Source organism: Schistocerca americana, chromosome 8 (genome assembly GCF_021461395.2).
Source record: "Schistocerca americana isolate TAMUIC-IGC-003095 chromosome 8, iqSchAmer2.1, whole genome shotgun sequence".
Taxonomy (NCBI): Eukaryota; Metazoa; Arthropoda; class Insecta; order Orthoptera; family Acrididae; genus Schistocerca; species Schistocerca americana.
Window position 1 is genome coordinate 460571445 of NC_060126.1, and position 25859 is coordinate 460597303.

The 25859-nt window shown below is 42.4% G+C and overlaps 1 protein-coding gene across 1 annotated transcript in view; it reads right to left on the minus strand.

Annotated features, from left to right (window-relative positions):
- Window positions 1-6038: 6038 nt before the first annotated feature.
- Window positions 6039-25859, minus strand: part of LOC124545918 (UDP-glucosyltransferase 2-like) — a 77330-nt gene continuing 57509 nt past the window's right edge. The window contains exon 6 of the mRNA XM_047124879.1: window positions 6039-6342. Within this exon, the coding sequence (XP_046980835.1) occupies window positions 6039-6342 (304 nt within the window). The remainder of the gene's footprint in view (window positions 6343-25859) is intronic.

A 25859-nucleotide genomic window follows, 5' to 3' on the forward strand; every position in this document is an offset into this window, starting at 1 on the left:
TCAAAATCACAACGATAAAAAATAATACAAGGATTATATTCATTGGTTGTCAATATCATTTACATGTCATTACTTTTTCACTTGTAGTTTTCCAGAATGGTATAGAAGGTTCTGTTACATTCCGGAATTAATTAGAAGTTTTCACATTGTTCTAAAGAATTTTGACGAATTTGAAATATCTATCCAAAGACTCTTCAGAATAATATGGAGTATCCTTGAATATGTAGCTCACCTAAAATTCTCAGAATATATGAATTTGATGGTTTGGAGATGAGAGAATTATAAAACAGCTACAATAAAGAAATTCGAACCTGAAATTAAAACATGAACATAATTTATAAAACTTGTTAAATCGAAAACTAGAAAGTCTCATATTCAGAGAACTCGGCGCTCTATGCAGCTGATCAACTGCAAACATATAAAAAATATTTGGGACTAGCATGTTTTAGAAAAAATGCTTTTGGATGGAAGTAAAAAATGTAAGCAGCTACAGTGAAAGAACTTGGACAGAGTATTTCCTAAGTGAGGACATAATTTTATTAAGAAAACTATTATCTTTCAAATAAAACAAAAAAACAAAAAACACCTTGTAGCAATGTAGAGATAGAGAATTTTCATATTTTGCCAAAAAGGTGTGAAAATGTCTACCGAGACATAATCTTTAGCAGCCTGAGTCACTGTTAAGCATTCATTTGGAGAAAATGAAAGTAAGCGAATTTTCTTACTTCGTTCTGAGTTTTACGATATTTTAAATGCAAACAACTTCTGAGGCTGTGGAAATACACTCTCCCACGCTCAGTTACTGAACTGACATGGACTTCATCGAATGACATGTCACTTGTCTCTGGACACGGAACAGTACATCGCTGATAAGATCATATTTGTCAATGGCGAAGCGGAAGACTGGCTCACAAAAGCACTCATTTGTTAAGATTAGCTCACCTGCTGATGCTGAAGACATGCACGCAATTCAGAAGAAATGGCGACAGCTGCCAATGGTACACAGGTACTAGCTACTGGCATCGTGATGAACTTGACGAATGAGGGAAGTTTCTCCAAAACTGTAATCAGAGCTAGGGCACAGGATCTGACGTCTGGTTCGGTACTGTCCGATATACAAATGTATGGGGATAGTGAATGTAGGCTCTTCTGTTTGTATAAAAGAATGGAGTCGGGGCCGTGTGAAATGTCATATCGTCCTCCAATGGCGTTAACTTTTCCGTATAGTTGAACAGTTTAGACTTTCACAGTGCTGCTCATTAGTAACCGATAAATTTTTTCCATAGTCAGAGGGCCATTGTTCGGTCTTCACAGCTGAGCTCTTTGCCCTCTACCAGGCTGTTCTTTACATCTGCCGCTACCGACATTCTGCTTATGTCATCTGCTCAGATTCCCTGAGCACCATCCAGAGCCTCAGTGATCCGTATCCGGTTCACCCTTTCGTGCACCGGATCCAACGCTCTCTTCAGCAGCTGGTGGACGTCGGTTCTCCGGTTAGCTTTATGTGGGTTCCTGGCCATGTTGGTATCCCTGGGAACGAAGCTGCAGATGCCGCGGCCAAGGCTGCGGTTCTCCAGCCTCGGACAGCTTCTTGTTGTGTCCCTTCGTCAGATTGTAGCAGGGTCATTTGTCGGCGCATTTTATCGCTGTGGCATGCTGATTGGGCTGCACTTACGGACAACAAGCTTCGGGCTTTGAAACCTCTTCCCGTGGCTTGGACGTCCTCCTCCCGCCCTTCTCGGCGGGAGGAGGTCGTTTTGGCCCGGTTACGAATTGGACACTGCCGGTTCAGTCATCGCCATCTGCTGACGGCTGCGCCGGCGCCGTTCTGCCCATGTGGGCAATTGCTGACGGTCCGCCACATTTTAACGTCCTGTCCGGATTTTAACACACTGCGTCTTGATCTTGGCCTGCCATGTAGTCTAGATGCCATTTTAGCGGATGACCCACGAGCAGCTGCTCGCGTTCTTCGTTTTATCAACTTGACCAACCTCTCTAAGGACCTTTGATTATGCTGTTTTTTTTTTAATCCTATGCCTGTCAGTCTGTCTTTTATCGTGTTTTCCCTTTTAGTTGCTGTTTTAAACTTGTGCCTCGCGGTGCATTCCTAACGTAGTCTGGGCGCTAATGACCATTGAAGTTGTGCGCCCTAAAACCACAAAAAAAAAAAGCTCACACGAGACATTCTGTTTTCGGCACAACATTCAGATGTCTCCAGAACATGGAGACAAGAGAAAGAGGAGAAAATTTGATCATACAAACAGATAGTGCAGATTGGTGTCTGATCAGTTCGGACTGAAAGGTCGTAATAATCCAATTTATTATTATTATTATATCAGGATGTGCAAAATAGACTATGCGATGTTTGCATTCTATTGATGTAGGTCCTGTTTCATTCCTGTTATTGATTTTAATTTAAGAATTTTTAACATGTTGCAGCCCTGTTAGCAACTGTGATAAATTATTACGTCAAAAATCCGCCTCAGTTGCGAAATGTTACTGGTCTTTACCCAAGTTTCAGCTAATCAAGCCTTCTTCAGAAGCATAAAATAAGCTAATACATGCCAGAATAAGGCACGGTCAAACATAAAAAGCTAAAGCACCGTAGTACCGTGTCAATCTACGTTACTTAGATGAGGAACAGCCCCGGCCCCACTTCGTAGAAAGCTGTCGGTTAGCCGCGGACGCTTCTTCGGAACTCTTCTGTACAAGGACTATAAAAGCTTAACATTAGTACAAAAAGGAGTCAAGTACATGGGTACTCATATATTCGACAACATACCAGAGCATATCAAAGGTCTCGTAAGTGATATGATAAAGATCGGTTTCAGAGTGAATTAAAGAACTTCCTGTTGGCCAACTCCTCCTACTCCATCGATGAATATCTTCACAAGGATTGTAGCTCATAACGCTGTCTGCATTAGAATTTGTGCAAATCCATGTGTCTGAAAAAAAACTCTGACTCTCCATATCCAAGAGAGTCCCTTTCGAGGGATCCATGGAAAACGATAAATGTAATGACATTGTCTGAGGAGCTGTTAAACTGAGCACTCTTCACTTATGTTGTGCAACAAACATGTTTTTCAACATCGTGAACTAAACTTTAGGCGATGCTCAGTAATATACACAACAATTAAAATACATAATGTTATAGTATTACAGGTTATAAGACTATAATGTCGTAGTTTGCGAGGTTGTGACATGGGTTGAGAACTATCTAACTGAGCCCTAGTAACTTATGTTGAGCAAAAAACATGTTTTACATTGTAAATAACACTTTTACGCAATGGGCAATGTTAAACACAGCAGGTGGTTAAAATATGCAATATCAAAGTATTACAAGATATATTGTTGAAGTGTGTGGGCTAAGCAAGGTAAGGAATAGGAAATTCTATTATGTTTTGATTTTGTGTAGCAAAGTGTGTCATTGTGGTCGTTTGCAGGTATGTGCCTGGTTGATTGCGTCATGAAAAGTTTAAAAGTGGGGATGTGCTCAGCTGCAGCTGATCAGTGAGAACCATGGAACGGGACATTCTCCTCTAGCATTACTTTTTATCAACAGTAGTTGTCGATACCAGTATTATTTTTCGAATTTTCGACAGGTCAGTATTATCTCAGTTGCTTTTCTGAAAACATTCATACAGTTTTATACACAGTATGTTATATTTCAAGCTAAAATTTATGAAAAGAAATTACTTTATAAAAATTTTAGTGTCGATTTTATAATGTACAGTTAAAATTATTTTTTTGAAATATTTGAAATTACGAATTATTGGCACATTTAAATTTTCTATTATTAATTACGAAATCCTGTACTGTTTACTATATTTTTTCTGGATTCATTTATGAAATAATAATCGAAATTAATAATGTAATGGAAGTTAATAGAAATACATTTGTCTCCAAAAATTGTGAACCTTTTGGAATATTGTTATTTCCTAAGAGTGTGAGAGCGGTAAGCATGCCTCTGATGTTACTGGACGTATTTTTGTGTAATAGGTGCGAACAATGTAATTATGGCTTTGTTAATGTGAAAAATCAAAATACTCTTATGATATACTAAAATGTGAGTAAATATGATTCCGTAACAAAAAAATGCTGCAGCAACAATCTTTAAATTTATTTTGTTCAAACCAACCGTGACGACCTGATGTGACATTTTTCAGTTCCGAGAATGAGACCCCTAGGACAAGAAGAACTGGAGCCATCTCAACATGACAAGCTAAGTAAGCTCCCCTCATGTCTATCATAAAAGACTTTAATGTGGACAATAGATGAAAAAAGGAAGGAGGGGGGAGATTACAACCAGATGGGGATTTTGAGCTAAATGTCTGTTTACCTCAAGCAGTTCTAACAGTCTTAGTTTTCTTCCTTTGTTGTGTACTTCTGTGTGGACTTGGTGTTTCTGTCCTTCCTTCAGCACATGTTCGGCAAAGGTGGAGTCTGACTTATGTAGTCTCCAACTACGTTCGTGTTCAATCAGTAGAACAAAAACAGTGTCTTAAATGTGGAATTGTTCCATGAAGAAGTAGCGGAAGAATCCATAAACAAATAAAAATTACACTAGCTACGTAACTCAGCAAAAGGTGGGAAAATAAAAATTTATGTATAACAATGATATACTGTTAATACATAATTTGGTCAATGTTTTACAGTATGACTGTTACAATATTTGTGCTGTTGGTTGCTGGTGATTGCACTGGTTTATGTGATGGATGTGCTGACGCTGTGATTCATAGCGGCTGGAAGACAGCTGTTCGGAAAGCTGATGTAGACGTCACCAGTTAGGGGAAGTGAGGGTTGGGGTGGCCTGGATTTCACAGAAAGGATACGGACACAGGGGACAGGAGGTGGCAGTTTACACAAAGCTGACGCTGTTGCATTGGGAAGGAAAGGACGAGACAGTCAGCTGGGTTCGTAGCTGTGGGTCTTGTCTCGTCTCGTGGATACTACTTTCGAGACCACGATTATTCAGTTAACTATTTTGGTAATGAAATTTCCTGGCAGATTAAAACTGTGTGCTGGACCGAGACTCGAACACGGGACCTTTGCCTTTCCCGGGCAAGTGCTCTACCGACTGAGCAACCCAAGCACGACTCACGCCCCGTCCTCACAGCTTTAATTCCGCCAGTACCTCGTCTCTACCTTCCAAACTTTACAGAAGCTCTCCTGCGAACCTTGCAGAACTATCACTCCTGAAAGAAAGGATATTGCGGAGACATGGCTCAGACACAGCCTGGGGGTTGATTCTAGAACGAAATTTTCACTCTACAGTGGAGTGTGCGCTGATATGAAACTTCCTGGCAGATTAAAACTGTGTGCCGGACCGAGACTCGAACACGGGACCTTTGCCTTTCCCGGGCAAGTGCTCTACCGACTGAGCAACCCAAGCACGACTCACGCCCCGTCCTCACAGCTTTAATTCCGCCAGTACCTCGTCTCTACCTTCCAAACTTTACAGAAGCTCTCCTGCGAACTTTGCAGAACTAGCACTCCTGAAAGAAAGGATATTGCGGAGACATGGCTCAGACACAGCCTGGGTGTTGTTTCTAGAATGAAATTTTCACTCTACTGCGGAGTGTGCGCTGATATGAAACTTCCTGGCAGATTAAAACTGTGTGCCGGACCGAGACTCGAACTCGGGACCTTTGCCTTTCGCGGGCAAGTGCTCTACCGACTGAGCTACCCAAGCACGACTCACGCCCCGTCCTCACAGCTTTAATTCCGGCAGTACCTCGTCTCCTACCTTCCAAACTTTACAGACGCTCTCCTGCGAATCTTCCAGAACTAGCACTCCTGAAAGAAAGGAGGTGAGGTACTGGCGGAATTAAAGCTGTGAGGACGGGGCGTGAGTCGTGCTTGGGTAGCTCAGTCGGCAGAGCGCTTGCCCGCGAAAGGCAAAGGTCCCGAGTTCGAGTCTCGGTCCGGCACACAGTTTTAACCTGCCAGGAAGTTTCATATCAGCGCACACTCCGCTGTAGAGTGAAAATTTCATTCTACATTTTGGTAATATCCGTTTCGATGAGAGTACCACATCCTCAATCTTTCTTCGCAGTCTTCTTTTTTGACGAAGCCGGTATAGCGGATTTTCTGAAAAATGTTCCGACGAGGAACCTGACGGCGAGCACTGCGCCGGCGGCGGCGCTCAGCGCGGAGAGGAGGACGAAGGCGGCGACGTCGAGCAGCAGGTAGTGGTGCCAGCCGAGGTGGAGAGCCGCGGGGCGGGTGTGGCGCGCGCCCCCGTGCCTCAGCACGTACTCCACCGAGCGCACCGCCGTCTCCAGCGGCGGCTCCGGCCGGTCGTGGAACAGCCGCGACAACTTCCGCGCGTTCTCCGCGTACCTGCAAGGTTCACACCGTGGGCACTTAGCCCGGCAGAACGGGGTACCGAATACTGAAACGACCGATACCGGGACTAATGAATTACACTACTGGCCATTACAATTGCTACACCAAGAAGAAATGCAGATGTCAAACGGGTATTCATTGGACAAATTTACTATACTAGAACTGACATGTGATTACATTTTCAGGCAATTTGGGTGCATAGATCCTGAGTAATCAGTGCCCAGAACAACCACCTCTGGCCGTAATAACGGCCTTGATACGCCTGGGCATTGAGTCAAACAGAGCTTGGATGGCGTGTACAGGTACAGCTGACCATTCAGCTTCAACACGATACCACAGTTCATCAAGAGTAGTGACTGGCGTATTGTGACGAGCCAGTTGCTCGGCCACAGTTGGTGAGAGATCTGGAGAGTGAGCTGGCCAGGGCAGCAGTCGAACATTTTCTGTATCCAGAAAGGCCCGTACTGGACCTGCAACATGCGGTCGTGCGTTATCCTGCTGAAATGTTGGGTTTCGCAGGGATCGATTGAACGGTAGAGCCACGAGTCTAAAACATTTGAAATATAAGGTCCACTGTTCAAAGTGCCGTCGACGCGAAGAAGAGGTGACCGACACGTGTAACGAATGGCACCCCATACCATCACGCCGGGTGATACGCCAGTACGGCGATGACGAATACACGCTTCCAATGTGCGTTCCCCGCGATGTCGCCAAACACGGATGCGACCATCATGATGCTGCAAACAGAACCTGGATTCATCCGAAAAAACGACGTTTTGGCATTCGTGCACCCAGGTTCGTCTTTGAGTACACCATCGCAGGCGCTCCTGTCTGTGATGCAGCGTCAAGGGTAACCTCAGCCATGGTCTCCGAGCTGATAGTTCATGCTGCTGCAAACGTCGTCGAACTGTTCGTGCAGATGGTTGTTGTCTTGCAAACGTCGCCATCTGTTGACTCAGGGATCGAGACGTGGCTGCACGATCCGTTACAGCCATGCGGATAAGATGCCCGTCATTCGACTGCTAATGATACGAGGCCGTTGGGATCCAGCACGGCGTTCCGTATTACCCTCCTGAAGCCACCGATTCCATATTCTGCTAACAGTCATTGGATCTTGACCAACGCGAGCAGCAATGTCGCGATGCGATAAACCGCAATCGCGATAGGCTACAATCCGACCTTTATCAAAGTCGGAAACGTGATGGTACGCATTTCTCCTCCTTACACGAGGGATCACGACAACGCTTCACCAGGCAACGCCGGTCAACTGCTGTTTGTATATGAGAAATCGGTTGGAGACTTTCCTCATGTCAGCACGTTGTAGGTGTCGCCACCGGAGTCAACCTTGTGTGAATGCTCTGAGATGCTAATCATTTGCATATCACAGTATCTTCTTCCTGTCGGTTAAATTTCGCGTCTGTAGCACGTCATCATCGTGGTGTAGCAATTTTAATGGCCAGTAGTGTATTCGATCGTACAGTGGAGTACTTTCCTCGCACATTTTGAGTAACTGCTGTTTTATCTGTTCACATATCCACTCGCTCGCGCGTTCCCTGCGTACCTTAGCGCGGCACAACACCACTTGCCGAAACGACCGATGCTGGGACTAGTGAATTATTGGATCCTACATTGGCGCACTTTCCTCACACATTTTGAGCAACTGCTGTGTTATATATTCGCATATCCACTCTGTTACCAACCGTATAGGCACTTTTGTATCGTGTTAATCTTCTTTAAGGGGGATAGCACGTTAAACGAGCCGACTTGGAGCAGGAGAGGCACCACAGAACATTTTAATTTCTGCTGACTATACTTTTACAAATAAATTCATAAAACATTGTCAGCACGAACAGGAAGGATTCAAGATTCACACTCATATCCTTGGAAGTTCGAAAATATAACAAAATAATTTTCTTTTACATGTGAAATTTCATCATTTTTTTCACTTACTATTGCCTGCATTTGTTGCTATAGGTAAACTCTTCTTCATAAGTGACAGAGATTCTTCGATGAATTTTTCACAGCATACAACATATATTTACAGATGTAAGAAACTCTACCATTTATTTAACTTAAGAGAAAATAAATGAGTTGTTACATTTTAAACACCATATTTAGAAAAAACTCAGATTTTTTATTTCTCTTATTTTTTGCCACAATTTTAATAGATTTGGAAAATTCTAGAGTTTCATACACCTGTAAGTATGGTTTCTATTGCTGTGCAAAATTCGTCGAAGAATCTCTCTTACTTATGAAGAAAAGTGTACCTATACCAACAAACGCAGCCAATAGTAAGTGAAAAAATGATGAAATCACACATGTAAAAAAAGTTATTTTCTAATGTTTTTGAACTTCCACTGCTATGAGTGTGAATCCAGAATGCTTCCTGGTCATGCTGACAAAGTTTTATGAATGTATTTGTAAAACTATAGATAGTGAAAATTAAAATGTCCTGTGGGGCCTCTCCTGCTCCAAGTCGGTCCGTTTGGCGCCCTACCCCCTTTAAAACGTTCTAGTAACATCGTCTTGTCAGCACTTCTTGTCATCAGGTGTTAAAAGATTTGTACAGAATAGAATTCGTAACAAACACAAAAACTGAAAATATGTTATTGACAATCTCACTAAAATAATCAATATGTAATTAAAGCATTATGCAAAGTAATTGTACAGAGAACAACCTTTAAGTTAATTTCATGCGAAAACTTTATACAGTTTGAACAATACTAACGACAGAAGATTTATTTCACTTGCTGATTTTACACAGTGTAAGAAACCTTATATAATATGTAAATTTTCGGTTGGTAGTTAAGTGATTTAATTGTTTCAATAATGAGAGTACAACTGTTTCCACAGCGTGACAATTATTTAACTATATAAAAAAACATAAATTATTTACAAACTACGGCGTGCGCACACTTTATTCAACATGTAAACGTCTCTACAGATATCCGGACCGAGCGAGGTGGCGCACTGGTTGCACTATGGACTCGTATTCGGGAGGACGACGGTTCAAACCCGCGTCCGGCCATCCTGATTTAGGTTTCCCGTGATTTCCCTAAATCGCTTCAGGCAAATGCTGCGAGGGGGAGGGTTTCCTTTGAAAGGGCACGGCCGACTTCCTTCCCCATCCTTCCCTAATCCGATAGGACCGATGACCTCGCTGTTTGGTCCCCTCCTCCCCAGTCCGCAGCTCGTGGTCGTGCGGTAGCGTTCCCGGGTTCGATTCCCGGCGGGGTCAGGGATTTTCTCTGCCTCGTGATGACTGGGTGTTGTGTGATGTCCTTAGGTTAGTTAGGTTTAAGTAGTTCTAAGTTCTAGGGGACTGATGACCATAGATGTTAAGTCCCATAGTGCTCAGAGCCATTTGAAGCCCTCCCCCCCAAATCAAACAACCAACAGATATTCGGAATTAGTTATGATGTGTTCGATACGCCTGACATCATCGGCGATGATGTGGCACGGACAGATAGCGAAATTTTGCGTGACCCGCTGAAGTGTCGGGACATGGATGCTGTCGATGACCTCCTGAATGGCTGTTTTCAGCTCAGCATTGGTTTTGGGGTTGCTGCTGTACACCTTGTCTTTAATATAGCCCGACAAAAAGGAGTCGCATGTGCACAGATCCGGAGAATATGGCCGGCAATCGAGGCCCATCTCAGTGGCCTCTGGGTACCCCAGAGGCAAAATGCGGTTCCCAAGCTGCTCCCCCAGGACATCAAACACTCTTCTGCTTCGATGGAGGTCGAATCCATCTTGCATGAACCACACCTTGTCTAAATCAGGGTCACCTTGGATAATGGGGACGAAATCATCTTTCAAATGGTTCAAATGGCTCTGAGCACTATGGGACTCAACTGCTGTGGTCATAAGTCCCCTAGAACTTAGAACTACTTAAACCTAACTAACCTAAGGACAGCACACAACACCCAGCCATCACGAGGTAGAGAAAATCCCTGACCCCGCCGGGAATCGAACCCGGGAACCCGGGCGTGGGAAGCGAGAACGCTACCGCACGACCACGAGATGCGGGCAAATCATCTTTCAAAATCTTCACGTACCGTTCGGTAGTTCAAATGGTTCAAATGGCTTTGAGCACTATGGGACTTAGCTGCTGAGGTTATCAGTCCCCTAGAACTAACCTAAGGACATCATGTTTTAGATTAAAAAAACCCTACTGATGATGATGATATTTGTCGCCGAAACTAGTTTGGGATAGTTAAAATCTTCTGGGTTATTATGCCGCGTCATGTTTCTTCTAAAGTATTCGACGTTTCAACCCCTCTACTGGGATCTTCCGCAGAATCTTTTGGTGTCCACTGCTGCTAGAAAGATCCTGAGGAAGTTTCCAGCAGAGGGGTCGGAACGTCGAACATTTTAGAAGAAACATGACGCGGCCTAATAATCCAGAAGATTTTAACTTCAGTGACAACGGCCACGAAAGCCTGCAGACTTACATAGTTTGGGATAAAAAGAAATAAACGAATAACAAAGTGTTTTGCATCAAGGCGGACTCAATTTCTGATATTAATGTTTTATATGCAAACACGGACCAAATGGAAGAGTCCCAAGATAAAATCAATGCGCTGTATGGTTTGATTTTGCGACGAAGCCCATTTTCCTCTGGATGGGTTCGTGAATAAGCAAAACTGGCGCATTTGGCGGACTGAGAATCCGCATTTTGCGATCGAGAATTGTCTTTACCCTCAACGGGTGGCTGTGTGGTATGCAATTTCCGGTCACGGAATAATCGGTGTGACATTTCTTGATAGCGCGGTGACTACCGAACGGTACTTGAAGATTCTGGAAGCTGATTTCATTCCCATTATCCAAAGTGAGCCTGATTTCGACAGGATGTTGTTCACGCAAGACGGAACTCGATCTCGTCGAAGCTGGAGAGTGTTTGATGTCCTGGAGGAGCACTTTGGGGACCGCATTCTGACTCTGAGGTACCCAGAGGCCACTGGCATAGGCCTCTATGGGCGGCCATATTCTCCGGAACTGGACACATGCGACACCTTTTTGTCGGGCTATTTTAAATTCAAGGTGTACAGCAGTAACCCCAAAACTATTGCTGAGCTGAAAACAGCCATTCAGGAGGTCAGTGGTCAGCATCGATGTTCCGACACTTCAGCGGGTCACGCAAAATTTCGCTATTCGTCTGCGCCACATCATCGCCAATGATGGCAGCCATATCGCACACGTCAAAAGTAAATCCGATTATCTGTAGTGACGTTTACATGTTCAATAAAGTGTGTGCACGCCGTAATTTGTAACTAATTTAGCTTTTTTTCATATAGTCCCAGAATTGTCATTCTGTATTTACTCCTTAATGGTTTATATTGCTAATAACAAAACTGAGTTTCAGGTGAATTGTGATATACATAAGCACATCACAAGACACAAAAAGAATTTTTATGTGATGTTTGACTCTTTGTGCAGGGTTCAGAATGAAATTATGTAGTCTGGTGGCAAGATATTCAACTAGATCTCGTCTACGATAAAGCAAGAAATTGGGAATCCCTGCCAGTTCAAAATGAAATTAAAGGCATACCTCATTATCTATTTTTCTACAAATCGACTGAATAGTTAGACTTAGGGAGTGAAGAGTTATTTTAGGTACATGGCGAGTAGGAGTGTTTATATTAAGTTGGTGCACAAGTTCATAGCGTTTCCGTTTTGCATGCTCGTATTCCGATAGATATGGGTTTATTTATCGACTTTAATTTTTTATTAGCAGTTCACTGTTGCTGTTTGAGTTTACTTATTATCATTTTATTATTTGGAGACAGTGAACGGAGTCGTGGACGCTAGAAAACGGAGTGCCAAGTGGAGAAATTAGAACTTTATCGACATATTCTTCTGTTTGAGTTCAATGGGGGATTGAAAGCAACGGTGGGAGACAGAAATATTTGCGCCGTCTATGGTGATAATGAAATTGGACAGAGCGTGGTAACAAAATGATTTTCTACACTACTGGCCACTAAAATTGCTACACCAAGAAGAAATGCAGATGATAAACGGGTATTCATTGGACAAATACATTATACTAGAACTGACATGTGATTACATTTTCACGCAATTTGGGTGCATACATCCTGAGAAATCAGTCTCCAGAACAACCACCTCTGGCCGTAATAACGGCCTTGATACGCCTGGGCATTGAGTCAAACAGAGCTTGGATGGCGTGTACAGTAACTGCTGCCCATGCAAATTGAACACGATACCACAGTTCATCAAGAGTAGTGACTGGCGTATTGTGATGACACCATTGACCAGACGTTTTCAGTTGGTGAGAGATCTGGAGAATATGCTGGCCAGGGCAGCAGCCGAACATTTTCTGTATCCAGAAAGGCCAGTACAGGACCTGCAACATGCGGTCGTGCATCATCCTGCTGAAATGTAGGGTTTCGCAGGAATCGAATGAAGGGGAGAGCCACGGGTCGTAACACATCTGAAATGTAACGTGCACTGTTCAAAGTGCCGTCATTGCGAACAAGAGGTGACCGAGACGTGTAACCAATGGCACCCAATACCATCACGCCGGGTAATACGCCAGGATGGCGATGACGAATACACGCTTCCAGTGTGTGTTCACCGCGATGTCGCCTAACACGGATGCAACCATCATGATGCTGTAAACATAACCTGGATTCATCCGAAAAAGTGACGTTTTGCCATTCGTGCATCCAGGTTCGTCGTTGAGTACACCATCGCAAGCGCTCCTGTCTGTGATGCAGCGTCAGGGGTAACCGCAGCCGTGGTCTCCGATATTGATAATCCATGCAGCTGCAAACGTCGTCGAACTGTTCGTACAGATGGTTGTTGTCTTGGAAACGTCCCCATCTGTTAACTCAGAGATCGAGACGTGGCTGCACGATCCGTTACAGCCATGCGGATAAGATGCCTGTCATCTCGACTGCTAGTGATACGAGGCCGTTGGGATCCAGCACGGCGTTCCGTATTACCCTCCTGAACCCACCGATTCTATATTCTGCTAACAGTCATTGGATCTCGACAAACGCGAGCAGCAATGTCGCGATACGATAAACCGCAATCGCGATAGGCTACAATCCGACCTTTAACAAAGCCGGAAACGTGATGGTACGCATTTCTCCTCCTTACACGAGGCATCGCAACAACATTTCACAAGGCAACGCCGGTCAACTGCTGTTTGTATATGAGAAATCGGTTGGAAACTTTCCTCATTTCAGCACGTTGTAGGTGTCGCCACCAGAGCCAACCTTGTGTGAATGCTCTGAGAAGCTAATCATTTGCATATCACAGCATCTTCTTCCTTTCGGTTAAATTTCGCGTCTGTAGCACGTCATCTTCGTGGTGTAGCAATTTTAATGATCAGTAGTGCAGTTTTCAGGAGGATCGGTTTGACATTAGTGACTCTGCATGTTCATGAAGATTTTTGGGGTTCGATGAAGATCATTTAAACACATTAATCCACAATGATTCATGTCAGTGTTCTCTAGAGCTGGCGGATGTGATGGACTGTGATAATTCCAACATCGTGAGACATTTGCATGTAATGAGGAGGGTTCAAAAATCGGGTGTATGGGTACCGCATGCTCTAAGATCAAATCACAAAAAAATGTCGGTGACCATTTGTGCATCTCGGCTCGCTTGTCACCAGTTGGCCTGCGAGCAAAACCCACCGTTCCTATCCTGTATTGTTACTGGCGACGAGAAATTGTGTCTTCTTTATGTTTACAAAAGAAAAAGAAAGGAATGCTTGGGCCCAAGCGAAGCAGAAACTCCTCATATAAAGACGTGCGCACGTGCACAAAAGATAGTGTCACGCATCTGGTGGAATAGCAACGGTGTGATGTACTACGAACTGCTTCCCAGAGGAGTGACCATGCCGCCGGCCGGGGTGGCCGAGCGGTTCTAGGCTCTACTGTCTGGAGCCGCGTGACCGCAACGGTCGCAGGTTAGAATCCTGCCTCGGTCATGGATGTGTGTGATGTCCTAAGGTTAGTTAGGTTTAAGTAGTTCTAAGTTCTAGGGGACTGATGACCTTAGAAGTTAAGTCCCATAGTGCTCAGAGCCATTTGAACCATTTTTTTTTTGCTCAGAGCCTTTTGAACCATTTGTGACCATGTCTGCCGACATTTGTTGTCATCAACTGAGACATCTTACAGACGCAGTCAAAGAACAACAACCAGAAAGACTGTGAATTGATGCTACCCCATGATAAGGCCCACCTACATTCTCCTAGGCTGATAAAAAACGCTATACATGAGTTGCGTTGCAAAGTCATTATGCACCCACCTTATCCATATGATTTTGCTCCCTCAGATTTCATCCTTTTCCGTTCTCTATCGAACAATCTTCAAGGAACTTCCTTTCCAGATAAAATGCGCTCCGAATGTAGTTCAACGCACTCTTCGCCTCAAAACCACGTGATTTCTACAGTCGTGGAATCGAAAAGTTGGCCAGCCTTGGCAGACTGTTGTAAATACTGAAGAAGAATGTATTAGTAATGACTAAAGGTCTGTTATGTGTAGGTGTTGTTGCCGGCCGCGGTGGTCTAGCGGTTCTAGGCGCTCAGTCCGGAACCGCGAGGCTGCTACGGTCGCAGGTTCGAATCCTGCCTCGGGCATGGATGTGTGTGATGTCCTTAGGTTAGTTAGGTTTAAGTAGTTCTAAGTTCTAGGGGACTGATGACCACAGATGTTAAGTCCCATAGTGCTCAGAGCCATTTGAACCATTTTGTGTAGGTGTTGTGTTTATTAAACTTACGGAAAATGTTGCGAACTATTACACCAGTTCAATAATAAAGCTGTATGACAAGTACACTACTGGCCATTAAAATTGCTACACCACGAAGATGACATGCTACGGACACGAAATTTAGCCGACAGGAGGAAGATGCTGTGATATGCGAATTATTAGCTTTTCAGAGCATTCATACAAGGATGGCGCCGGTGGCGACACCTACAACGTGCTGACATGAGGAAAGTTCACAACAGATTTCTCATATACTGAAAGGGTACAGTACCGCCCGACATTAAAAATAGGTACGAAATACTTCATTATTTTTGTCAGAACAACACATTTTTTTTTGTAAAATAACTCAATTTCAATTAATACAGCGAAGCCGGATACCAGTATGGGAATGAATGACAATTTATTTATTTAATTGATCACATGTGCACTCCCACAAAGTAAATCCCTACATCCAGTTTGGTGAGATCTGTGAAATGAATGAATGTATGGTCGTCTGCTAACTGCAGATAGTGAATGTGAATATATGATCATCTTTGAGTCGATCCTTTGGCCACCTTTGGTGGGACCAAAGAGATGAAATTTACCAGAGCTTTGAGCGCCTGAAATGTGGCTGACCAATACGATAGCAAGGTGCTTCCCCCACCTCGACAGATATGGGAGAGGACCTAGAGAACGGCCATGTTTCGGCACTCTGCCGCTGGATCTTGTGCTGTTAAGACCTGTTTTATTTGTGCTCCGTAATGATGAAAGAGTGGAGACATGGTATGCATGTGGAATATTTAAGAGTAGTTTGAAATAATAATTTCTCTATTTCAGGAAATTTTGTGGGGAGAATTAAATGTCAGGCAGGTAATATTAAAGGGATTGTAGTAATCTTCGGAAGTGACCAACGGTCACAATGAAATCACGTGTAGCAATAAGTTGAAATACTTCCGGGTGCTTAAGTTAAGCTGAATTACTAGCGTGTGTACAATAAGTTGAAATATTTAAGAAATAGCGTGTGTACCATAAGTTGAAATATTTAAGAAATGGCGTGTGCAGGACTTGAAATTAGAGACGAGTACTTCCACGTGGTGAGTACTGTGTGAGTCTCAATCTGTGTATGAGACAAAGGATAAAGAGAAGTACTCGTCCATGGTATCAGTTGAGGACTCGCGTGTGTGATGACTACGTTCTTAATATTACCTTACGTGATATAATTCCGTGTGACTCTAGATTCAAACTCTGAGAGAGAAGCAAGGTGAGTTGGCCGTCTATCCAGCAACGCCACTTGGCTTGCATTGCACAGGAAGACGTGCATATATCTCCAGAGTTCATAGTAGGAAAGTAGAATTACGAAGTGGGGCAGTGTCGTGTGAAACTGGGATAAATATTAATTGAAGTGGGAAAGCTGAAAGTGATAGTGTTGTGACTATTTAGTGTTTTACATTTCTTATTGCAGTGTGATGTATGTCATGTAATTTGGGTATGTGTGGTTTGCATGGGAGAGTAGCAAGGTAGTTTCAAAAGATTAGTGGGTTATGCTTGTTCCTTCGGTACCGCTCAGTCTGGAGGAAAGTTTCGAGATGATGATTGTGAGAGTCGAAGTGTGAGGTATAATAAAAGATCCACCATCCTATCCAGAAAGTGCACTGTAGCGTTAAATAATTACGAGACCATAATATAGAGATACTCCAATGTAAAGCCATGCCCACTGGGCGGAATTTCTCATGTGTTATTGTTATAGGTTATAGAATTTGTTTGTTTAGGTTAGAGAATTCATCGGAATAAATAGGATAGTTAAAAGAAAAAGATTGGTGGACTTTTCCTTCGAATTGTATGTTGTCATAACGTCCCTAATTTATAATGTGTGCGCCATTCATATTCAGTGCGGTGGCCACGTGTTGACAAAAGCCGTTAAATAAAAGACAGAAAGAAAATGTGGTACTGCCAGCGCGTAGTGTACAGTCAGAGTTCTGTAAATTACTGATAGTCAGATGCTTGTTTCCGTTGCGTATTAATCAAATAGGAGGATAACTTGTAACTTAAGTGTGAGTACTAGGGTCCATGTTACTCGATAAATAAGAATGAATCCACTCGCTTGGCAGACCACTCATCTTGCAGGCCTGACTGCTTGATGCCACAGTATGAGCAAGGCATGTGGGTGCCTCTCATAATTTCGACCCTGCCAGGATATTTTTGTTGCCAGGATAATTTGGCCAGGAAATAATTTGCCAGGATATTTTTTTGCCAGGATATTTTGCTGTTAGAGTTTGCTGTTAAGATTTTTTTTATGGAATGTATTGTGATAGCGATAGGAAGTAAAATTTTTTTCTGTTTGCAATTTCTTTCTGGATTGGTGAGGATCTTTTACTTTTTTTATGTAATTAATTGCTATATCGTCCAAGGCTGGAAGATCGTGGTATAATTTTTTTTGTGTAATGTCCGTAGTAACTAGGTCGCAGTCGAAAAGTGTAGCCACCATGGAGACTAGCGATTCTAGGGTGGACGTAGCAGTGCAGCAGGAAGTAGCTGTTGGCCATGGGTTAATGAGCGGGGACGGCAAACACTCAGAAGGGGCGGAATTGTTCAGTGGAGCGCTGCTGGGTGATCCTTTATGCGGCGGGCTTTGTCCACAAACGCGGGCTTTTCCCGACGACACGGGCGAGCCGGGACTAGGTCAGGTATGCAGTGAAAGTGCAGCTACCCTTAGCAAAGCTACGGTTTCTCAGGCGAACGAGGTGAGTGCGTCGAAAGTAGCAAATGACAATGTGATACTGCAGTTTTTACAGAGGATGGATAGAGATAATAAGGAGAGAGATAGGGAGACTAAGGAGAGAGATAGGGAGAATAAGGAAAGATTTGAAGCAACTAAGGAAAGATTGGAAGCGATGGATAGAGATAATAAGGAAAGATTGGAAGCGATGGATAGGGAGACTAAGGAAAGATTGGAAGCGATGGACAGAGATAATAAGGAGAGAGATAGGGAGACTAAGGAAAGATTGGAAGCAAATAAGGAAAGATTGGAGGCAATGGATAAGGGAAATAAAGAGGCAATGAGGAATCTACACACAGTTATCGATGAGCGTCTGCCCGCAGTTAATAATTGGTTAGATGAGGGGGAGAAGAATCTGGGGGCGTTGAAGCAAGTATGTGACGCCGTGAAAGAAAAAGCTAATAATTTGGAGGTACAAGTATTTGCAATGGAGAGTGATACTACTGAGCATAGGGACGTGTTGCCGGATGAGCGAATCAAAGAGGTAGTGGTCAGAATGAATACGATTAGTGCGGATGTAGGAAAGTTCAGTATAAGAGGCGAGACAGGCTCTGACAGTACGCAGCGAGAGGTTTATGCCGACCAGGAGGAGACACAATCACCATTACAGTTTAAAGAGGCACAATTAGAAATAAATAGGAAACATAGGGAAGAACTAGCACAGTTGCAAATAATGTGCAGTGGCGAAGGTGACACACCACCAGGTAGATTGCAGACGGAGGGTGAGATAAATTCAAGAAACGAAAATAGGCAGAAAGCGGAAGACGAACTCAGAGAGTCAGAAGAACGGTTGTGTCGGATAAAACAGGTGGCCAACCCAACTAGGTATAGTCCAAGGTTGTCTCAATTTCAAGATTCATTACCTTCATCATGGGGACTGCCCCTCAAAATGAAGTTTGTGTGTAACCATTTGAGGGACGAGGCTAGAGCGAAAATGCAGGGAGTCATTAAAGACTGTAGTAGCTATTTAAATGAATTCTGGTCGCAAAGTAAGCAGGACCAGGCTACGCAAAGCATAATGATGATGCCAAATTGTAACGAAGGTGGTATAAGAGATCCAATGGCGTGCTATCAGGAAATGCTGAGACGAAATAGATATTTGGATGTGCCATACGAAACTGGGGAGCTCATTAGGATCTGTATAACGAAGTTGCCAGTGAGATTGTGCAGAGATATAGTGATAGCAGGCAGAGGCATAGACGATTCTGCGTCATTTCAGCACTTGTTACAGGAACTGAGTAATGAGAGCAACATTGTGAACGGCGACACGACTCATAGGTCACATAGTGTCGAGGATAGGAACGGCAGGAACTATCAGAATGACAGAAGAGCATGGAATCCAGGTATTTCATTTCTTGTCGAAATAGATTGATGGATAGGAGAAACTAATCCAACATATCAGCCCTTAGCATCTTGCTTTAAAACACATGCAGCTGGCACTGAAAATTGTCTATGTAGCAGACAAACTCTACTAATATGTAGGAATGCAAATACCATACTTCTGATCAGAGAATAAAACACCAGTAATGGAATCTGTTAGGCTGGTCTCTCCGAGCAAAATTTGCAAATTTTTTTTATTTGTAACACTAAAGTAATAAGACTGTTTCCTCAAAAAAATCAGTTGCTAAAATGTTATGTAATAATGCCATTGAGTCCAGTTTAATTAGTGCGATTTGACTATTGCAGGTACTTAACATGTAATGTAAAAAGGTCAACATTGTGATCGAAGTTTTTAGATTAGCTGCCATCTGATCGGTAGTATGTCATTGTCATAGCGACAGTTATGAGGTGCTGCGTATGGATGTTCGGAATCTGGTGTTAGGGAAGGAGACCACCAGCACCAAAGTTTCTAACACTTGGGCTGTCCCATCTCTCCCAGCTTGTATATTCTCTGCACACATTTAATTTTCACGTAAACACAGATTCCTAACTAGCAAATTTTTTTTACTGTGTATAGTTAACCATTTAGAGTGAGGCGGATTGTCCATGAAAATGCTGTACTGATTGAGACGATCAAGGGAAAACAATCATGTGGGCTTCATCACATTTCTAACATCAAATTATGGAAAAGGTAAGTGTAGATCGAAAGTAGGCAAGTTATGGTAGATAGTCAGTGTATTTATTTATGGTATGCAACGTTGTGCAGGGTCAAATCGAACATAACAATTTTCAGGCGGGATGTCAGGAAGTATGACGGAATAGACTGGTCGAATGAGCCATGAACAGGAGTCGACAGAGTGGTGTATGTACGTGTTTTTTTTTTTTTTTTTTTTGTCATATGAATAAGGATCAAGCAGAAACGACGTGATGATTAATGAGTGGATAAAGATGGTAGATAGAGAAGCGACGTGATAAATAGTAGTGGATAAAGGTGATATATAAGGAGAGAAGCGACGTGGAGCAGTGTGATTAATAAAGAGAGATTCGACGTGATGAAACAGTGGTAAATAAAAGTGACTAGAATTGAATAATGTGGAGATGTCTTAGATGTATGTTACAGAGAGGCCTGTGTATGCTGCAATAGAGATTCATGCCAATGGCGAAGGAAGACCAGGAAATGATGGAGTAATGAACGGACGGAGAGACGAAATACGAATGAAGAGATGAGGACAACTGCACAACGTGAAAGGACATAAAGGGAGTATGAGATCCAGATGGTGAACGTTGTGGAATACTGGCGTAAGAGTAATATAAGTGTAAATCTAATTCTTACCATAAGGTATGCAATTTGGCAAAAATAATTTTTGTTGTTGTTGTTGTTGAAGCCTGGTACCAGTATAACTAATCAAAACGGTACCAAGAATGTGTACAGTTATTTTGCAGGATGAATAATTTGTGTATTTTTTGTTCTTAGATGAAAAGTCGCAATTCTAAGTGATATTTAGCAGGAGGAATAATCGGTGAAGTGAATGCAGAGGTAAGCCGATGGAGAGAGGTGTCAGAGTGAAAGGACGAATTCGGAGACTGGAAAGCTATCTCCGAAACAGCTTCATGTGTTATGTGGTTGAGTATAAGGGAGCAAAGGTATGGTATGTTGTCGTGAGTGTGGTGGTGTTAAGGTTAGCTGACTTCTAGACCTATTCTGTTAGCGTATTAATGGATTGAATGAGAAGGAAAATGTGATGTCTGGTGAGTGAGAGTCGTAGAGTAGTGTGATCAATGCACACACTCCTGTAAAGTGGATGCTACTGATCCATAACTAAAACGTTATTGTGTATTGTTTGATTGGGATGAACCTCGATGTCAGGTCAGCATCTGACATGTGGATGGCACATACGTGTCCTAGAAATGTTGTTATATATAATAAAATGTAAAATGTATAAAGAGATACTAATTTCAGTCTGTCACAAACACAAAGGTGCATTGTATGTTGTAGATTTAGAGTCACCAGTTTCTAAAATGTTTATTGTGTTAGGATGTTAAAGTAGTTTACTATTTAATAACATGTGGTAGGTAATTGAGAGCTGTGTAGATTATTTCTTATTTTTTTTTGTTAGAACACTTTAAAGGGGTATTAATTTCAGTCTGTCACAAGCACAAAAGTTCATTGTATATTGTAGTTTTAGAATCAACAGTTTCTAATATTTTCACTGTGATAGGATGTTAGAGTAGCCTACTATTTGATATTGTAATTATGAGCAGTATAGATTGCTTATTACTCCTTTTGTTTTTTTTTTTACACTTTCATGTTTTGTATGAGGGACGACAGGTACAATCAATAGCACAAGTGTGGGCTGTATATAGAAAAGGGATAAATGTTGATGTTGTATGTGTAGAAAACTAGGGGATATGATTTTATGTTTTTTTTAGAACAAAGATTCTTTTATTACCAATGTATCTAATAGATCATACATGTAATCAATGAGTATTTAAATATATCCTTTTGTCTGTAATGTTGCGAGATGCACGGAAGGGTCTGACTGATTGGGTGTCGTAACGCCCATACCGCTAGAGGGCCGAGCTGACGTCGCCATAGCGACGGGTGACAGAGCCGCGGCACTCCCCACTCCACTGCCGGTCGGGGTACACTCCACGTGCCCGCTACAGCAGGTCAACGGCCTGGGGCGACACGCACGTAGCACTGGCCATTCATAAGTTCCGCCACCTTTACGACTGGGGAAAGTATCCCGCAGAGGCAACAGCGGGTGGTTTCTTCTGCTTAACGGGTCGCGCAGCGGCGCCACGGCAGAATGGACGACGTGCGGCAGAGCCCGGCGGGCATTTGTTACCAGCAATTATTAACTAGTACTGGACTGTGGAGCTGTGAAACAAGATGACTGCTCGTTACGTCTCAATAAGGTGGAAAGTGAAGGACTGGTGTTTCCATGTTGTGAGTTGTGGAAAAGATTTTGTTGTTTTGTTTTGTCTTGACCATTAAACGGTGGGATCCATAAACCTTTGGCAGTGACTGGTTAAGTGTGCTTTGTGAATCGCATGTGGGACGCTTGGTATACTTAAAGAGGACAGTTGTCGTTTGGTGACTAATTATTGTATGAACGCAAGAAACTAAAGTGGGACATTGACATTTGCAATTGTAGTAAGAGACATTTCTTGAATTGGTGCGGGAATAAGTGCTGTTGGTTGGAACTTACGACTTTTAATTACACCATGAACTGAAAGGACAGAACCGTGGGTAATAGTAGTTGTAGGGCCATTTCTGGACGACCAGATTCGTGTGGATGGTACGCTGAGAGTGACTGTGACATTTGTGTTTAATGTGAGATACAGTTTACTGTTCAGTGCGTGTTCAAAATGCCGATTTGAGTGACTTAAAGACTTTCGTCCGGGTAACCATGGGAGAGCTTTGACACCGAGACAGTGTTTCTAGGGAACCTGTCAGCAACTTTTTAGACTCCAAGAAAATTACGGAATGAAATGATTCCGTGTGACTCGCAAGATAGGGAATAATGTATTTGTACTTGTTATTGTGTAAATTTTTTTTATATGTTTCATTCCTGAAGGGATAGCAAGTGTAATTGTATTTCATTAACATTTGTGTTTAGAATAGTTAGTGTTTTTTTGTTTGTTTGTTCTGGGTTATCAAGTTCACGTAGCATGTTTATTAGAATATTTGGTGCAATGATGCTTTAATTATTACCCAGTGGCGTAATACTAACGTAGCGGCTCTTGTAGCATTGATCAGTAAGGTTGTCACAGGGGAGAAGAGTTTGCATTGCACAACAAATATCGGAATTAATTGATGCATTTTGATGTCGTGGACAGTAATGATCTTGTTGGTGTGTTGACTGAAGCCACTTATTTTCATTATCACAGTGGTGATATTTCACATTAAAGTGTAACGAAGGCTAGTCGAAATGCAAGTTCTTGTCGTCTAAATGTGTGACAACAGAGAAATGAGCAGTAAAGTAAGATACGAGAGCTACTGGTGGATTCAAACACTTATTGCTAACTATTTATTGCGTGTATTGACATGGAGCCTGACTTCTACGTGTAACTAGTATACGAAATTTTTTCTTTTGTTTATTTTGTTTTGTATTTAGACATTGCCGTGTAAAGATTATTACAACGCAATTTATGAATGTCAGACTACTTGAACCGTGTTTGGACGGTGAGCTACTTAAAATTTCATGAGTACAATTAGTATTTTTTGTATTTGTCATAGAATTAGTGAAGTTTGGATTACTCATAAAAATAACGAAGATCCCAGCAACTAAGCAAATTTTTATCTCAACATTATTTTTTATTCGTATGATGTAATGTTTTATTTGTCATTTGGATTGTTGTAAATATGTATGTGTATGTTCCTCCGGATTGTGGAGAGTACAATAATGCAACAACTGTGTCAATAATTTGGTAAAGTAACAGCACTTGGTCGTCTATTTGAGGTCACCAGGGGCTAAGGTCTCCTCCTGGTTGTTTTGATGACTTGCTACGTTTGTTCTAATATGGTTTTCTTAAAAAAACTACCCTCACATTGCAAGGATAGTACCGTGCCATTTTTTTCTGCATGGGTAGCCGGTGGTGAAAGGGTACAGTACCGCCCGACATTAAAAATAGGTACGAAATACTTCATTATTTTTGTCAGAACAACACATTTTTTTTTGTAAAATAACTCAATTTCAATTAATACAGCGAAGCCGGATACCAGTGTGGGAATGAATGACAATTTATTTATTTAATTGATCACATGTGCACTCCCACAAAGTAAATCCCTACATCCAGTTTGGTGAGATCTGTGAAATGAATGAATGTATGGTCGTCTGCTAACCACAGATAGTGAATGTGAATATATGATCATCTTTGAGTCGATCCTTTGGCCACCTTTGGTGGGACCAAAGAGATGAAATTTACCAGAGCTTTGAGCGCCTGAAATGTGGCTGACCAATACGATAGCAAGGTGCTTCCCCCACCTCGACAGAGATGGGAGAGGACCTAGAGAACGGCCATGTTTCGGCACTCTGCCGCTGGATCTTGTGCTGTTAAGACCTGTTTTAGTTGTGCTCCGTAATGATGAAAGAGTGGAGACATGGTACGCATGTGGAATATTTAAGAGTAGTTTGAAATAATAATTTCTCTATTTCAGGAACTTTTGTGGGGAGAATTAAATGTCAGGCAGGTAATATTAAAGGGATTGTAGTAATCTTCGGAAGTGACCAACGGTCACAATGAAATCACGTGTAGCAATAAGTTGAAATACTTCCGGGTGCTTAAGTTAAGCTGAATTACTAGCGTGTGTACAATAAGTTGAAATATTTAAGAAATAGCGTGTGTACCATAAGTTGAAATATTTAAGAAATGGCGTGTGCAGGACTTGAAATTAGAGACGAGTACTTCCACGTGGTGAGTACTGTGTGAGTCTCAATCTGTGTATGAGACAAAGGATAAAGAGAAGTACTCGTCCATGGTATCAGTTGAGGACTCGCGTGTGTGATGACTACGTTCTTAATATTACCTTACGTGATATAATTCCGTGTGACTCTAGATTCAAACACTGAGAGAGAAGCAAGGTGAGTCGGCCGTCTATCCAGCAACGCCACTTGGCTGGCATTGCACAGGAAGACGTGCATATATCTCCAGAGTTCATAGTAGGAAAGTAGAATTACGAAGTGGGGCAGTGTCGTGTGAAACTGGGATAAATATTAATTGAAGTGGGAAAGCTGAAAGTGATAGTGTTGTGACTATTTAGTGTTTTGTATTTCTTATTGCAGTGTGATGTATGTCATGTAATTTAAGTATGTGTGGTTTGCATGGGAGAGTAGCAAGGTAGTTTCAAAAGATTAGTGGGTTATGCTTGTTCCTTCAGTACCGCTCGGTCTGGAGGAAAGTTTCGTGATGATGATTGTGAGAGTCGAAGTGTGAGATATAATAAAAGATCCACCATCCTATCCAGAAAGTGCACTGTAGCGTTAAATAATTACGAACCCATAATATAGAGACACACCAATGTAAAGCCATGCCCACTGGGCGGAATTTCTCATGTGTTATTGTTGTAGGTTATAGAATTTGTGTGTTTAGGTTAGAGAATTTATCGGAATAAATAGGATAGTTAAAAGAAAAAGACTGGTGGACTTTTCCTTCGAATTGTATGTTGTCATAACGTCCCTAATTTATAATGTGTGCGCCATTCATATTCAGTGCGGTGGCCACGTGTTGACAAAAGCCGTTAAATAAAAGAAGAAAGAAAATGTGGTACTGCCAGCGCGTAGTGTACAGTCAGAGTTCTGTAAATTACTGATAGTCAGATGCTTGTTTCCGTTGCGTATTAATCAAATAGGAGGATAACTTGTAACTTAAGTGTGAGTACTAGGGTCCATGTTACTCGATAAATAAGAATGAATCCACTCGCTTGGCAGACCACTCATCTTGCAGGCCTGACTGCTTGATGCCACAGTATGAGCAAGGCATGTGGGTGCCTCTCAATACAAACAGCAGTTGACGGGCGTTGCCTGGTGAAACGTTGTTGTGATGCCTCGTGTAAGGAGGAGAAATGCGTACCATCACGTTTCCGGCTTTGATAAAGGTCGGATTGTAGCCTATCGCGATTGCGGTTTATCGT